Genomic DNA, 15,438 nt, shown 5'->3' on the forward strand with positions numbered 1-15,438 from the left:
GCTCCTAGCCCAAGGAGAGGAGGGCTGCTACTCCAGAGGCTGGAGAGGCCCAGTCAAAACTTAGCTTCCTTGGACTACCCTAAAGAAACCAGCGTTGCCTACAGAGATTTTCACAGTGCTGTGTGCTGCCCACCCCACCAATACAACTCTGCATTGGGCTTGGGAGGAAGATCCTCAAGAGACAACTTTTCAGCTGTCTTCTACAGTTCCTATACCAGGGAAATCTTCTCCTGGCCAGATACAGAGCATTTTAGGGTGCTTTTATGCTGCTCTGGCTCTTTTATGTGGTGAATAGCGGCTGGAGTTGGGGGTTAAAGGTCTCATATTTCAAAATACATGTGACTATGCAGGTGTGAAAAGCTTAAACATCTACAAGCATTTCTCATAGAAACCACAAATGAAAATTCTTCATTGTACATAATTTGGAAGAGTGTGAATTTCATAATGATTTTTCTCCCATTGCCATCCTTGCTATACCGTCATGTTAGAGACTACTTTGGTTTACTTTATTAAACAGTTTGAGGAAGTCAGACCAAAAAAGATCCTTCTTTTAAACAGTGGATACCAAGAGATAAATTAGAAAATCATGACTGCCTTGTGTAATGAAAGCCTAATTATAATTCCTTTCCCCTTCCCCCCATCTTTGGGGTATTTTGTTGTCAAACAGATCTTGTTCCATATTTCCACAGCTTTTGAAAACCTTTACATGAATTTAGTTATTGTCTTACATGAAGAGCAAACTCAAATAAGTTCTTTAAGGTTTTTTTAGTTTAGTCAGGGTATATTTATCATCTGTGTCTACTCTCTAGTATACTCTAATTTCTTCCAGTTGGGAATTCCACAGGCCCACTACAAACTATATTGCCTTCCCATTACTACCCTCCTTGTCCTCTAGGTAAGGAGAAGAAAAGGGCAGCATGGACTCCCGGGAGGTTGATGAGTGAAGTTGAAAGAGAATATGGGAGGAAACTGTACTCAACTTACAAGTTTTGTACTTTTGTACTTTTTGCTCAAGAGTCATTGCAATTTTTTTTCAAAACGAGGTGCATTTTTCATATTCTCTCTGCTGACATATCATTACCTTTATGCATCACAAATCGTGATGAAAGCCCTTCACTAGATGCTGTGTCCTTGGGACATATCAGTGAGGGATTTGAGGAAAAATGCTCTTTTTAACTAATGGTGTTTTAAAAAACACACATACACAATTGAACCCTACAGTAATGTTTCCTCACAGCAAAAGTGATAATAGAGGAAGTGTCATGGGGAAAAAATGCAGAGATCTGAATTATCTAGAGATCTGAATTATCTATCCTATTGGTGTCAAACTCTCCGCCTTTGATTAATTATTCTGGCCTCTGTGATAGATTAAGGTTCTGCAGAACTCAAGCTTACATTTTAAGAAAAAATATATTTCTAGTCATATGGTTTCAAAGAAAACCTTTTGAAAGTGACTTGAAGTTCTGTCTTTCTAATCCTAGAGATGACTATAGATTTACCCAATAATTCTGAAGTGTGTGTTACCCCCATTCACTTTAATTAGCTTTTAACTTTGAAAAATTAAATAATCATGTTTAATCATATCAAAATGAGTAAATAGTACAAGATTACTACAAATACATTTTTGGGGCTTTTAGGAAGAAGGCTCGGAATACTTTAGTTCCTATTGTCTTGGAATTCAGGTGATGAGATTGAAACCATGACAAAGTACAATTAAGAATGGAAAACGAGGGACAAACAGCTGTGCTTGTTAAGGAGCTAAGTGTTAAATATTTTATGATGGAGCCATAATTAGTATAATGCTATGTCAAATACCACTCCTCCCTTGCAATTTCCCCAGGATTCTGGATCATATCATTGCTCATTTTCATGATTATATTTATTAATTGATTTTCCACTAAATTGAAGGTGGTGCTTGGAAAGTATATTTTGAAGATACCCATTTGAAAGGAGAAAACACAGGAAGAAATATACAATTTTAGCTAAAATTTTAGAAAATGAATAGATTTTTGAGAACTAATCAGTCCAAATTCTTTGATGCCACCCTTGACCTGCTCCTGGTGGGAGAAGAGGGTTAGTGATTGCACAACATCTGCTTGCTTATCTGTACTCCCAAAACAAAGCTCTAGCTAGCCTGTGCAGGGAGATAGGGGAGGTTCAGACTCCTCCTTACTCTCTTGCATAGGCATCTAGCCCTGATGTGTGGAACCTTTGCCCAACCCTGGAAATGGTCCCAACCCAAACTATTTATAGGGTTCTAAAAAAAATTGGATAATGTTTTAAAAAGAAATATTTTATTTTAACGTGTTTCTGAACTTTTTGATTCCATCTAAATGCAGAAGCAGTGATTCTGAAATAGGCTGAATATACCAGGGGAACAACTTTCTTTTTAAGCTAACTAGAATCTCTTGAGGAAAGCTGTTCTTGTGATATTTTCAGTCCTATTTTGGAGATGCCAGATGGATAATTTGGATAAACATGCAGATTTTCTATCACTAATTTTGGTAACAAGCTAAGCAGTCACATCCTTTATAATACCTATTAAAATCCCAGATTCATAAATGTTATGGCCAGATGGGACCATTGTGAACATCTATCCTGACCTCCTCTTTAACACAGAGCACAGATTTCACCCAGTAATTCCTGCATTTGGTTCAATAACTGTTGGTTGAACTGGACCATATTGCTTAGAAACAGATCTAGTCTTGATTTAAAGACTTCTATTGATGACAAAAAATACATAACTGGATTATCTTTTCCAATAGTTAATTACCCTGACTGCCAAACATTTGCATTTTATTTCAGTTTCAGCTTTCCTGACTTCAACTTCCAGCCATTAGATTTTCTAATATTATGTCTACTGGATTAGAGATATCTTCTATCTGCAGTCTTCTCTCCATTGTAGGTAATTGTAGAACATCATCAAGTTGCCTCTTAGCCTTTTCTTTGATAAACTAAGTAGAGTGAGTCTTTTGGTCTCTCTCATTGTGAGTATATAATCATGGACAATTCCGGTACAGATTTTTCATGACTATGTCAAGCAGATATGACTCAACACATTTTGACATATATTGGGTGAAATTGAAACTAGTATATTAAGAACTCTTTTAAAAAATTAGGTGTCTCATCATGCAAAGCCTTTGTGATAGTTTTGGATGGATTTAAAGAATAAATAAAGAAATGACATTGTTTAAAAATATTTAAGGAGAGTAAAACTACTAAGGGGTGAAATAAATTGCAGCAACAAAATCTAATGGAGAGAGCTAAACTACTGGCAAAGGAATTTGATTGGCTGAGAGAAATAGTAGCTGAGCCTATTTAAGAAAAAATGTGTCAAAAAAGGACCTGATTTAATGTTTCTACAACCTTTTAAGTGCTAATGGAACACACACAGTTTCCATGCAATTGCCCCATTAGAGAACATGGGAATTAATCAGAATATTAATCCCTGGCTACCAATGCAAATGATCATTAAACTCAGTGGTATATGAGCATTGATATTTCAGTTTATAGTTTAGTAGTTTTGGGTCTCTTTGCAAGTGTCTTCAATTCCTTTTAATCTTTATTGGTACAATACATGACCACTCTAATTCACTAGTATTTATATTTTCATGCTTTCTAGGTGCAGCTGGCTTAACACCGTTGCCAAGTGACAAGCTCCTTTTATAAGGAGCATTTAACAAAAGGACACTTTTCCTTTTCATGTATATTTCATTGGGAAAAAACATTAAAGATAATTTCTAATACAGTTAGGGCTACATCCAATGAAGTGCAAATACAATGAAAACAAGTATTCCATGTCCTGCTAACAATGGTAGTTTGTTTAATGTGGGTTTTTTTTAATCAGTGTAAATACTTGTGAGCTCTGATCATGCTTGCCATTAAATGGTTATCACTGGTTCCTTCTTCCACCTTTCCTGCCCCCCCCCCCCAACCCCCATTCATTCCACAATAGCTATTAGGGACCTGTAAAGTACTTTTTAAAACCAAAATTCTGGATGGTTTTGTGAAACATAATAAAACCATGTGCACAGTGATTGACCAGGCTGGGCTTAGCAACCTGTGTTTCTCATTTGATCCCTTCCTTTTATCCAACATACCTTTACAGTTGTGGCAAACTATGGATGAACAGTTATAGCTGTTACTAATAGCCAGTTTCACAGAGATTGCTTCACAGAGATGGTGGCAATTGTTATTACTGCAGAAGTAATTACCTTTGCCATGGACAACTTATTATCTGTCAGATATCTATGGACTGGAAGTAAAGTACAGGGTTGGAAATGATTAAAGTGAAAACAGAGCGAGAGCATAAAAAAATACTGAAGTTAGATCACTGATATCTAGGAAGATTCTTTGTTTAGTGCTTTGCTCCCTCTTCTGTCTCAATCTATTTTATGGGTAGCTGCATTAATATGTGAATATGTGTATACAGGACAGATCTATTCAACCATGTCAGCCTTTATTATTTGTATTTATTTATTTGATAGTGCTTCCAATGTGTGAGGTGCTTTCCAGACATGAAAGAAGGCGTAGTCCCTGCCCTGAAGAACTTGCAGTCTAAAAGACAAGCAAGCTGATAGCATTTGGAGAAATAATAACATATAATTAAAGTGGTCAATGCAGGGGTTGGGCATGTCAGTAAACACAGAGCCAGATTCCCTGGTGCAGCACGGTCTCATTGCACAGCAGCTCTGGTGGAATCTAGCCTTCGAGTAGCTGAGGGGTGGGGAGAAATCACCCCAAATTAAGAGTTCTTATATCACTTGCTCTGTCTGCTGCCACTGTAGCAGAGAGAAAGCCCCATGGGCAATCCTGGACTGTGGTTTTGGCCTTCCAATTGCTCTAATTTGGCACAGGAACACTGCCCATTCACAGAGCAGCCGCAGGGATCAGGGGAGTACAAAGGTGTCTTGGTGAGTTACGTAGATTATTTCCAAGAACCCACAGTCTACCCATTATTAGCCAGTTAGTTCCTTATAGTTATCCTGGATCTGTAGGGGGGATTTGTATGCAGTGAAGATATGGACCAGCTCAGAAAGGGTGTTTTATACACAGGGGGACAGTACAGAAAATAGCATAAATTGTTTGTTAGAGAAGCAAATAAACAGGGAACAAGGCTAGCACTGTGGCATAACAGATAAAATGTGGAATTCACTTACTCCAGTAGTCTCTGCATTAGATGTATCTTTGTGTTTGGGGGATTAGCAAAGAGAGCACATAAATATAGATTCCTCTAATCATTACTCATGGGAGTAATTATTTACACATGTAAATACTCCCACCGAAGTTAAGGAGCCTACATGAATAAGAGTGCAAGATCAAGTCTTTAATGTAGGCATTCCACCTGTAATATATCCTGCTTTGCCTCAATACCGCAGCCCATAAACCATGGTGTGTTGTTCTATCACTGACGAAAATCCTTTAAATCACATTGGGATAGTAGGATAAAACTAGGCTTTGACTTTCCTTATTTGTCTATAATTAAATGCAGTGGTGTTTGCGCCGTTAGTCCTCTTAGCTTTGTAATGATGGGTTGTTGGTGCCTGTTTTTTTCTATATACATTTGTATGAGACTTTTTTTTAACGGATATGTTTAAGGACACTTTAAAATACATCCAAGTTATTCATCCAAGTCCCAAATACATATATAAAAATTTAATCCCTCCCTGCTCTCAAGATTTCTTCAGATCCTTTTAAAAATAGTGATGATTGCCTTGACAGATTCTAGTAGCTTTTGTGCAGCCATTATCCTCTAGTGTGTAAATCCTCCTTAGTTCACAGATTATTGATCTGAACAACACTACACAGTGCCTCTGGGTCCATTATAGTCTAGTGTGTTGATGCAGCTGCCACACAAGGGCATGAAGTCCACCTGCTAACAATCTTTACAGAGCATTGCTGCAGGAAAACAGTTACTTAGTCTCACAGAGAAGATGCTTCTCTTAATTAAATAACTAGGCCCTTCTTATTACTTTCCCCTGTCATACTGTAAAAGGTTCCTGCCGGGGCTCGACCCTCCAGGGCAGGAGGGGAGCCACACCGACTCCCTGTCCACGAAATAAACAGTCTATTAACTCGGCTCTCAGTCCCTTCGGTGCGGGGGCTGAGTAGTCCACAAGCGGTGCCGCAGCCCCGGCCCTCTAGTGCAGGGGGGCTGGGCGAACACACAGTTCTGGAGTCCAGGCCCTCTGGTGCAGGGGGGCTGGCTAACGAGCCGTTCAGTTTAGGAGCCCAGGCCCTCTGGTGCAGGGGGGCTGGGCAAACACACAGTTCTGGAGGCCAGGCCCTCTGGTGCAGGGGGGCTGGCTAACAAGCAGTTCAATTTAGGAGCCCAGGCCCTCTGGTGCAGGGGGGCTGGGCACACACACAGTTCGGGAGGCCAGGCCCTCTGGTGCAGGGGGGCTGGCTAAATAAGCAGTTCAATTTAGGAGCCCAGGCCCTCTGGTGCAGGGGGGCTGGGCACACACACAGTTCTGGGGGCCAGGCCCTCTGGTGCAGGGGGGCTGGGCGTACACACAGTTCAGGAGGCCAGGCCCTCTGGTGCAGGGGGGCTGGCTAAATAAGCAGTTCAGGAGGCCAGGCCCTCTGGTGCAGGGGGGCTGGCTAAATAAGCAGTTCAGGAGGCCAGGCCCTCTGGTGCAGGGGGGCTGGGCGAACACACAGTTCTGGAGGCCAGGCCCTCTGGTGCAGGGGGGCTGGCTAACAAGCAGTTCAATTTAGGAGCCCAGGCCCTCTGGTGCAAGGGGGCTGGGCACACACACAGTTCTGGGGGCCAGGCCCTCTGGTGCAGGGGGGCTGGGCGTACACACAGTTCAGGAGGCCAGGCCCTCTGGTGCAGGGGGGCTGGCTAAATAAGCAGTTCAGGAGGCCAGGCCCTCTGGTGCAGGGGGGGCTGGCTAAATAAGCCTCACTCCGGGTAAGCTCTGACTGCGAGACCAGAGCGCTGGGGGAGGGGGAAGCCTGCCACCCGGGTGTGGGGTGGCAGGGGGGAACGCAGGCCCACCCACTCCACTGCGTTCCAGCCCGGGGCCCTAACAGCGGTTACTGCCGCTGCCGGTCAGTGGGGTATCCTGACCGAAACACACTGACATGGGTTCGCATGTCTCGACAGCCTGACCGGGGTCGGCTTCCCCCGGGCTACTTCCGATTTCCCCCTCAGGGCCTACCTCGTCCGCGGCACCGGGCAGGGTCCAGTCCACCAGCATAGGCTCCTCCCGGCCGGGGCTTGGTGGCAGGTCCGGCAGCTCCGTCGGGAAGTCCGGCCAGTTGTCCTCGGGCGGTTCCTCCGGGTAACAGCAGGGCCGAAGGGGTTCTGGTGCAGGCTCACCTTCGGGGTCGCTGTGGGGGGGTTCCAAGGGCTCCCCCCAATGACGGGAACGGACGGGCTCCGGCGGCTCTTCCTCGTAGTGAGCCCGGGGCAGCTCCGGCCAGCTAGGCGAATATCCCCGGGCCTCAGAGGTATCCTGGTCGGGAGCTCTTGGCCGCACGTCTGCTCCCTGCGGTGGCCGGCGCCTGACTGAGCTCTGGCTGCCAGGCTTTATACTTCCTGTCCCGCCCCTTGACTTCCGGGGGGCGGGGACAGGTGGTGGTGGCTCCGCCCACTCAGGTGTCTGCTCCAGTGCTCCCTCCTCTGGGCAGGAGGGGAGCCACACCGACTCACTACACATACCCAGAAGGCTTTGCCTTATGTTAGAGACTGATGAAGCATACGGTATGGGGTTTTGGAAGTTAGAACTTAAAAATAAATTTCAATGGACTTATTTCTTCCATGAAACTTTTACACGTGCTTGAGAAAAATTAATTCTTCCCAGGATTCAGCATTCCAAGTTAATTTTTATATGCAGATGACAATCAGTTCCACATTTCAGCTTCCAAGTTTTTCAATCCCAAATTGAACGCTCTGATATAGAGCAGTGGTTCTCAACCAGGAGTCCGGGGAGCCTCAGAAAGAAAAAGGTTGAGAACCCCTGTGGCAGAGAATGCCCTCGCTAGAGAACATCATTTTAGACTCAAGCTGAAAAGTCCTGTTGATTGATTGTATCTGTTACAGTGGATTGTGTGACTAAATAGCTATGTTTTTTCATAGTATAAAATTCTATGAGGTAGGCTGGAAGGGACCTCAAATGGTCATCTAGAGTCTGGGGCCCCCTGGGGGGCTGGGAGCAGGTTTCAGGGGATCCTCGAAGCATGGCTAGTGTTAGACTAGCTGGGGCCCAGAGGAGAAAGCCAAAGCCCCACCACATGGGGTTGAAGTCCAGGGCCCTGAGCCCTGCCACCAGAGGCTGAAGCCGAAGCCTGACCAATGTAGCTTCATGGGGGCCCCTGTCGTTAGGGCAGGGCAATTGTCTGGGGTCCCATGCCCTGTGGCATGGGACCCCAGACAATTGCCCTGCCCTAACGACAGCCCTGGCTTTTATATGCAGAAAAATAGTTACTGTGGCACAGGTGGGCCGTGGAGAGTTTTTATAGCGTGGGGGGGCTCAAAAAGAAAAAAGTTGAGAACCCCTGATATAGAGGAACACAAAATGCTATAGAGATGTGATCATAATTGTTAAGCATTTGGTGGGCAGAATGGAAAGCATGGAGAGGAGCAGACACTACCCTTTAGTATGCTTTTGAATTCTGAGTTTGCTAGGAAAGTTGAATTTATGCCTAAATTCTTAGGGCAAGCACCTAAACAGGGATAACAGGATTACAACAATTAGCTCTTAAAAACATCCACTTGCTATATTATATACAATCTTTGTAATAAATAGCTTAATTTTGGTACCAAGCTATGCAGCCACCACCTTCGTTATACCCAACAAAATCCTAGATTTATAAATGCAGAATAGCAGCAAAAAGGTTTGTCTGTCTTCTGTTGGGGAAGTAGGTAGCATGGCAATTGTGATTCTGAGAGAGAACAGGTTGTTTGAAATGTTTGTGATGCACAGGAGTCCTGCTTGCCATGGAGAAGATCAGTTACAGATGTGACTAGAGTGCTCAGCACCTTACAGGATCCACCTGTACACGTTGGGAATTAGAAAAACGAGTATGATGAATGGCAACATTACCTCTGCAGTGATGCATGCCCCAACCTAATACCCCACTTAGCTACCAAACCTTAGGACAAACCAGACCACATAAGCCTTCTGTTTCCCCAGTTTGGCTGCTCCTCCCCATAAAGTAAACCTTGATTTAGCAGGGCTGGATAGGACTCTCTCTTTGGAGTCCTATCCAACATTGCTATACCTGGCATAGGAATAAGGCCAAGTGGGTGACAAGTTATACCAAATTGCTGCAGTTCTACTCCTCTGCCACACTGCCTAAAATCCCTGAGGATATTCTACCAGTTTTGGAGAAGACTGCTATGATTTTGGTAACATTCCTGCACATTTTCAGGTCCACATTGCATTTCCTCCAGTGCATACTACAGGGTTTGTTGCTGTTGATGTGGCATTTGACAGTTCTTTTTAATGATATGTTTGGTCCTCTCCCTTTATTCCCTCTTGGGTCATATAGGAAGCAGAGCTCTTAAGGAGCTTGCACGGTCTCCTGTTTGTTCTGTTATTTAGGGTTGGATCCCTGATTGCAGAGCACCTTTTAGTTTTATAGTCAGTCCTGCTTGGAGCCCTTTTTTCTGAAGTGAACCTCGATACAAAGACATGATATAAATGGATTGTAAGTGGCATTTAGCTATCTTCTGTCTCTCCCTTTCTTTAAATGACTGCAGGGTTCTGTCTTTCCAATACTTCCACAGAGCAGAGGAGCCCTACCTAATTTCTTTTCCTAATTTTAGGGACTTACTGGCTGACTAAGGGCTGTAGTGTGTTTGAAATTCAGTTAAATTAGGAAAGGAAAATTGTTTCCCATGGTAAAGGAAAAGATCTCAAACTTGATTTTTCAGAAGTGCTGAGTACCCGCAACTTCCACTGAAGATCATGAAAGCTGAAGGTGTTCAGCACATCTGACAATCATTCTAGTAGTTTGTTTTACACCCACTTTCATTGCCCACCCAATGATGTAAATGTTAGCTTACCTGATTAGGAAACAGCACTGGCTGTGAAGCAGTCAACCCCACCCTGGTTAGTAGTTACCATTAGGCACCATCTACTCCAGCTATAACTAATTTAATGAGTCACAGATGCAGTTATAAGTGTTCATCAAAGAAGAAATGAAAATCATTTTACTCTTTATTTAAAAAATACTATACTGAGCTCTACTTCTTGTAAGAGCTTTGGAGAGATAGGACTCTCTGAGAACCAACTTAAGTATAGCCTTGGAATGAAAGTTCTGAATTTTGGTGGTAGTCAGCATTCCACTAAGCTTTACACCTCACCTCTTTAGTTTATTTTTCTTCTGTTGATAAACCATTTGTTCAGTGCTCCTTAGAACAGTCTGGCCTTTTCACATTTCTCTCCTGGTAACTTGGCTAGTGATAGTGGAAAACCAAAATGTTTAGCTTTGTTCTCCTTTGCTTTTTATCAACAGCTGGTCCTAATCCTGCCAATGGTTATGTGGAATCCTTTACATACATATGCATTATCGTTTAATTTAGTGAGACTCCTCCATGTGTGTAAAGTTATTCACATGAATACATTTTTGGCAGGATCAGGATCTTAGTTTGGGAAAACAATGGGGGTTTGTTGGTTTGTTTTAGTTTCATGTCTGTCTCTGTTTCTGGACCAGGGATGTGCTAAAGGGACCATCTTCTAGCCAAAGCATTTCAGGAACTGATCTAAAATGAAAATATGAAGCATGAAAATGGATCCTGTGAAATGAGTTCTATAATGCTTAGGCTTTACAATAGCAAAGCTATCTTTCAGTTATGCCAGAAATAATACACAAAAAGGACAGCACCGCCCCATTGAACTAGCTTGCACAAAGTCCACTAAAAGGCAAAACTGTAAAGTTAAAGGCTTTTTCTCTCTTTGTTTTTAAATTGGGACTGCTAAACTAAGCTCAACTTTGCAGTTAAAATGAAATGGCTTAATCCTACACCACATGAAAGGAAAATGTCAGCAATTAAGTCAGATGAGAAAGCTTTGTTCGTGAAGGAATGCATGGCTGGAACTTGCCCTCAAAGGCTTTACAAGGAAAACAGTCATTTATTTAGGCCATCTCTTCACAAAACACAAAAGAAATAAACTGATAATGGATTGGCCCTTCAGGGGGACCAAAGACGTTTTTAAAAAAATGCTGTGGCCTACCCTCCTCCTCCTAAGTATCAAACTGCCTCAGATGTAACCTTCCAGTAACCTTGCTAGAAGGCACTACAGTATGATTCACTAGGTTACCCCTATTCTTTTCTTTTCAGGCTCCTGCTCAGATGGCTATTGGGAATGTCAGAACGGCAAGTGTTACAGACCAGAACAAAGCTGCGATTTTGTAGATGACTGCGGGGATAATACCGATGAGAATGAATGCGGTACTTCCTGCACATTTGAGAAAGGCAGATGTGGCTGGCAAAATTCCCTAGCTGACAACTTTGACTGGGTTCTGGGAGTCGGCTCGCCTCAAAGTCTCAGACCTCCCAGGGACCACACACTTGGAAATGGAATTGGTATGTTATCAATTCACAAACAAGGATATAATCCTATTCATTAAGCTTCTCATGTGTTCCCCGTGAGACAACAGAAGGGTTCTAAATATCTAATTAGGGTGTCATTATTAATAAATGAAACATATAATTGGTTATCAAAACATAATAGTAATTACTGTTCTACGATGCCTGTAGGTCAGAAAACTTCGATTCTCAGTTGCCCTTTCTCTAAATAATACTGCATGTGATGAGCAAGTCATTATTTTACTTGGCAAGAGAGTGACATTTGATCTGGACACAGATTTTAAGGATGAGTTAACTAGGCTGAGAGATCCATTAGGATCCACTCCACCAGAGTCAGATCTCATATCCAGAAAGCTCTCGTTCATGTCAGGCACATAATGCTGGAACATTCAGAACTTTGTTCTGTACTGACAGTGGTCCGTTGGTACTATTAGAATATACTGTTGAGAATGGGTGGAATTATCTAATATATTGAAGAGATTTTCAAAAATGCAGTTAGGCTTTCAGCTCTTATTGAAAGTTAGTTGGAGCAGAGCCCATATATGCCCTCATGCCTTAGAGAAATCTCTCTCTAAAATGTTAAATCATCTCTAAAGAGTGTGTGCTAAGCAGGGAGGAACAAAGCTGTTTGGGGAAATAAGAACTGCCCCAAAATTCCTCCCTGGACTATAGCCAGTGTGGCTGCAGCTCTCACCACATCTTCCAGAAAACCTTCCATAAGCTCTCATGTCTACCTGCTTTTGCTCAAGAACACCCAAGCACATATTCTTTCCCAATATCCATTGAGCAGACTTTAGCTTCACCTCCTACCTTTGAAGTTCCCATTACCGAGCCACAGAGCTTCCCTTAGGTAAACCCAAAAATGATCCTGAATTCAAATCTTCCACCTTCTAGAGTGCACAGAGGTCATGAGACTTGAATTCAGCAGTTGCCAGAAGGAATCACTCGGTTGGATTATGTGAAGGACTATAGGAGGAATATGTATTGAATACAAGAAGGCCTGAGTTTACTGGATGATTGTAGGTAGAAAAGGAGGTAGGGGCTTGTGGAAGCTTGTATGAATGTTATAGAATAATTACATGAAACTATTTGTACATCTAGTGCCAAAAATTAGACATGGTCTAAGTGGCCTACCCTCCACTGATGACATGAGTAGGAAGCAGTGCAGAAGAAATGGAGAGGGCCAGAGAATTTGTTCTTCTCTTTCTTTTGGCTTTTTAAAACTCATAAGAACAGCCATACAGGGTCAGACCAAAGGTCCATCTAGCCCAGCATCCTGTCTTCCAACAGTGGCCAATGCCCGGTGCCCCCAAACAGAGGCTAGGGACATCATCCCAGGGAAAACATGTTGCTGGTGTTCAATTTTTAACATCTGCCTGATCTCCTATAGAAATAAATATTTTTCCCACCATAATATTATGGCAAACATCTATAATGCAAGTGAGCCTCAGAAAAGTTGAAGTCAGTTCTAAATGATGAAACCACCTCACTCAAATGGATTTGTATCCCTAATTCAAATATAAAATGCAATATTTTATGCAGTTATAAATTGATCAACAATGTACTGTTTATGCTATGATTACGTTTATTTGAATTCCAACTATATTGTTAGCATCATAGCAAAAAAAAGATTGAATTTGAAATCTTGCTGTGTTCATTATGCTTTGTGATTGAAATATCTATCTGATTGGTTTTCATCATGAGAGAGAAATGCAGAACTCAAGTGCCACCTCATCTCCTGAAATGTTATTTAAGTATCAGTATTTATTTGGGATCTTTTAGGGACTTAATTTGAAATGCAGGATAATACTTTTGTACTGAGGAATACAGATGGTCTGAACCAGTCTGTTTCAGTATGAATATCTATAGATCCACACAGATGCAAAGGACTTGAGATTGGTTGGTCCCTTTGCCTACCAAAGCTAGCTTTGAGCTGGTGTGACCTGCTATTTGGAGACTATAGAAGACTCACCCTCAGATTTATCAGTGTTGCATGATGTGACATGCTTACAGAATTGCCATCTGTTAGAAATGGTTCCTTCAGGAATTATGACCTTGCCAGTAGCTATTCTACTTTAAAATGAGGCAACTATTGGCAGCCCACGGATAAAGCTCAATAAAGACATATGGAGCCAGATTCTTGGCCAGCATGAGAGCTAGCAGAAGGGTTTATGCCTGCTTATTCTGGTAGAAATGACACTGGAGGGCAAGATTGCTGCATTGGAAAACATCTGCAACTCTGCTATTTAACATGGCCTGAAAAGCACATAGTGCTCTTGGAAAAGAGGATGTGGCCAGGATGGCTAAAAAACATGTCAGTTCCCCATTTCTCCTTAGAGACTGCTTCCAGCAGAATTTCTGTGTAGCCCCAGTGAAAAGTTAACTTGTTCCCACCGACTTCCTAGTGTAACATGGGCAGAGGAAAAAGCACAGCCCATCTCCCACTCTTATTTGCGTGCAATGGATTTGAATGATACAGGATGTGCATTAGGAGGTATGCTTTATATTCTCTGCATTAGTTCTGCTGAGTTTTTAAAGACTAAAACAGTTCTTCATAACATGTAACTCTTGATTCTAGGAGCATTCCTATATCTTGAAGCTACACCAATAGGCCTAAGAGGTGAAAAAGCCCATGTGAAGAGCTCCAGGTGGAAAGAGTCGGGCACAGCTTGTATGATGAGTTTTTGGTACTACAAGTCTTCAAAAGCCACAGGACACATTCAGGTTCTCATTAAGGTAATGATCAAATAATCTTTCTTTTCTATTTGAATATGCTGATACTTATACTGTTTGTAAGAATGTGTGGTTCCAGCTGAGAATGATTCTACACACCTTCCACTGGCTCAGCTGGTGAGAGGCTTCTCTTCAGTTCTTCTGTTGTTTGTGGATCAATGGGGACTCACTGTCCATGACTCCCAGACCCAGTTTATCCCAGCATTGTGCCTTTCATACAGAACCATAAACTGTATGCTAATCTCTTTAACATGCTTCACAAAACCACTCTTCTGACCCAAAATGTCTCCCCTAAAAAGCCATAGAGAATGTTTAGAAACCTTCTCCCCACTACTATGAAAGCCACATAAATAGAATTTACCTCTTACACCAAAAGGTCTCAATAATTCATTAAACAGGTCTCCCTCTCTTTCACTTTGCCTCTGAGTTCACTGTCCCTAATGCTGCTTTTCTTTTGATATATCAAACCTCTGTCGTCTTTGATACTTTCCATGTCAGAGCAATTTTAACTTTTTATTTGATTCCCTTTTCATTGATAGCCATGTGTAGCCTTGTGGATCTGATGTGTTGACATCCATGAATAGAATGCATTCAGCAGCCAGCACAACGAAAGAGAAAATGTAAAAAGTATGCCTTGGTTGGCATATTTCTTTCTATTTACACATATGCAAGCACATGCGCATGCATGCACACACACACAAAATAAACAATGACTTTAGTTTTAGAAATGGCATTTATTTTCACAAGTTGGGGGATGTTGTCATAACACATAAGTGCTGCAACCAAAAGTTTATTGAATAAAAGTCATCCAATAACAAATAAAGACTGATGCCCTTCCTGCAGCTTGCTGTTATATTTATTGCTATGGAAGAGATGTATTAAAGCGAAAACGCAAGTTGACAGCCAAAATGCTGATTATAAACAAAATATAGAAAAATATCTTTGATGCTATATAAACACATATTTCAACTCTTTGTAGATTATAAGCCACTAAAAGTATTTCACTACCATGAATCCATGTAGTTCTACTTATAAGTGCAATCACAAATCACCCCATGTGTGTGTGTGTGCGCACATGCAGTATATTAGTAATAAAAATACAATTATAAATCAATTGTGCCATATATTTGCCATCTAGCTGTTACGATCTCTCCCTGCAG

At 42.1% G+C, this 15,438-nt stretch overlaps 1 protein-coding gene across 1 annotated transcript in view; it reads left to right on the top strand.

Annotated features, from left to right (window-relative positions):
* Positions 1–15,438, top strand: part of MALRD1 (MAM and LDL receptor class A domain containing 1) — a 528,588-nt gene that overhangs the window by 320,550 nt on the left and 192,600 nt on the right. The window contains exons 25-26 of the mRNA XM_026649425.1: positions 11,297–11,542; positions 14,124–14,281. Coding sequence (XP_026505210.1) covers positions 11,297–11,542; positions 14,124–14,281 — 404 coding nt within the window. The remainder of the gene's footprint in view (positions 1–11,296; positions 11,543–14,123; positions 14,282–15,438) is intronic.

Source organism: Terrapene carolina, unplaced genomic scaffold (assembly GCF_002925995.2).
Source record: "Terrapene carolina triunguis isolate 2854851 unplaced genomic scaffold, T_m_triunguis-2.0 Scaffold84, whole genome shotgun sequence".
NCBI lineage: Eukaryota > Metazoa > Chordata > Testudines > Emydidae > Terrapene > Terrapene triunguis.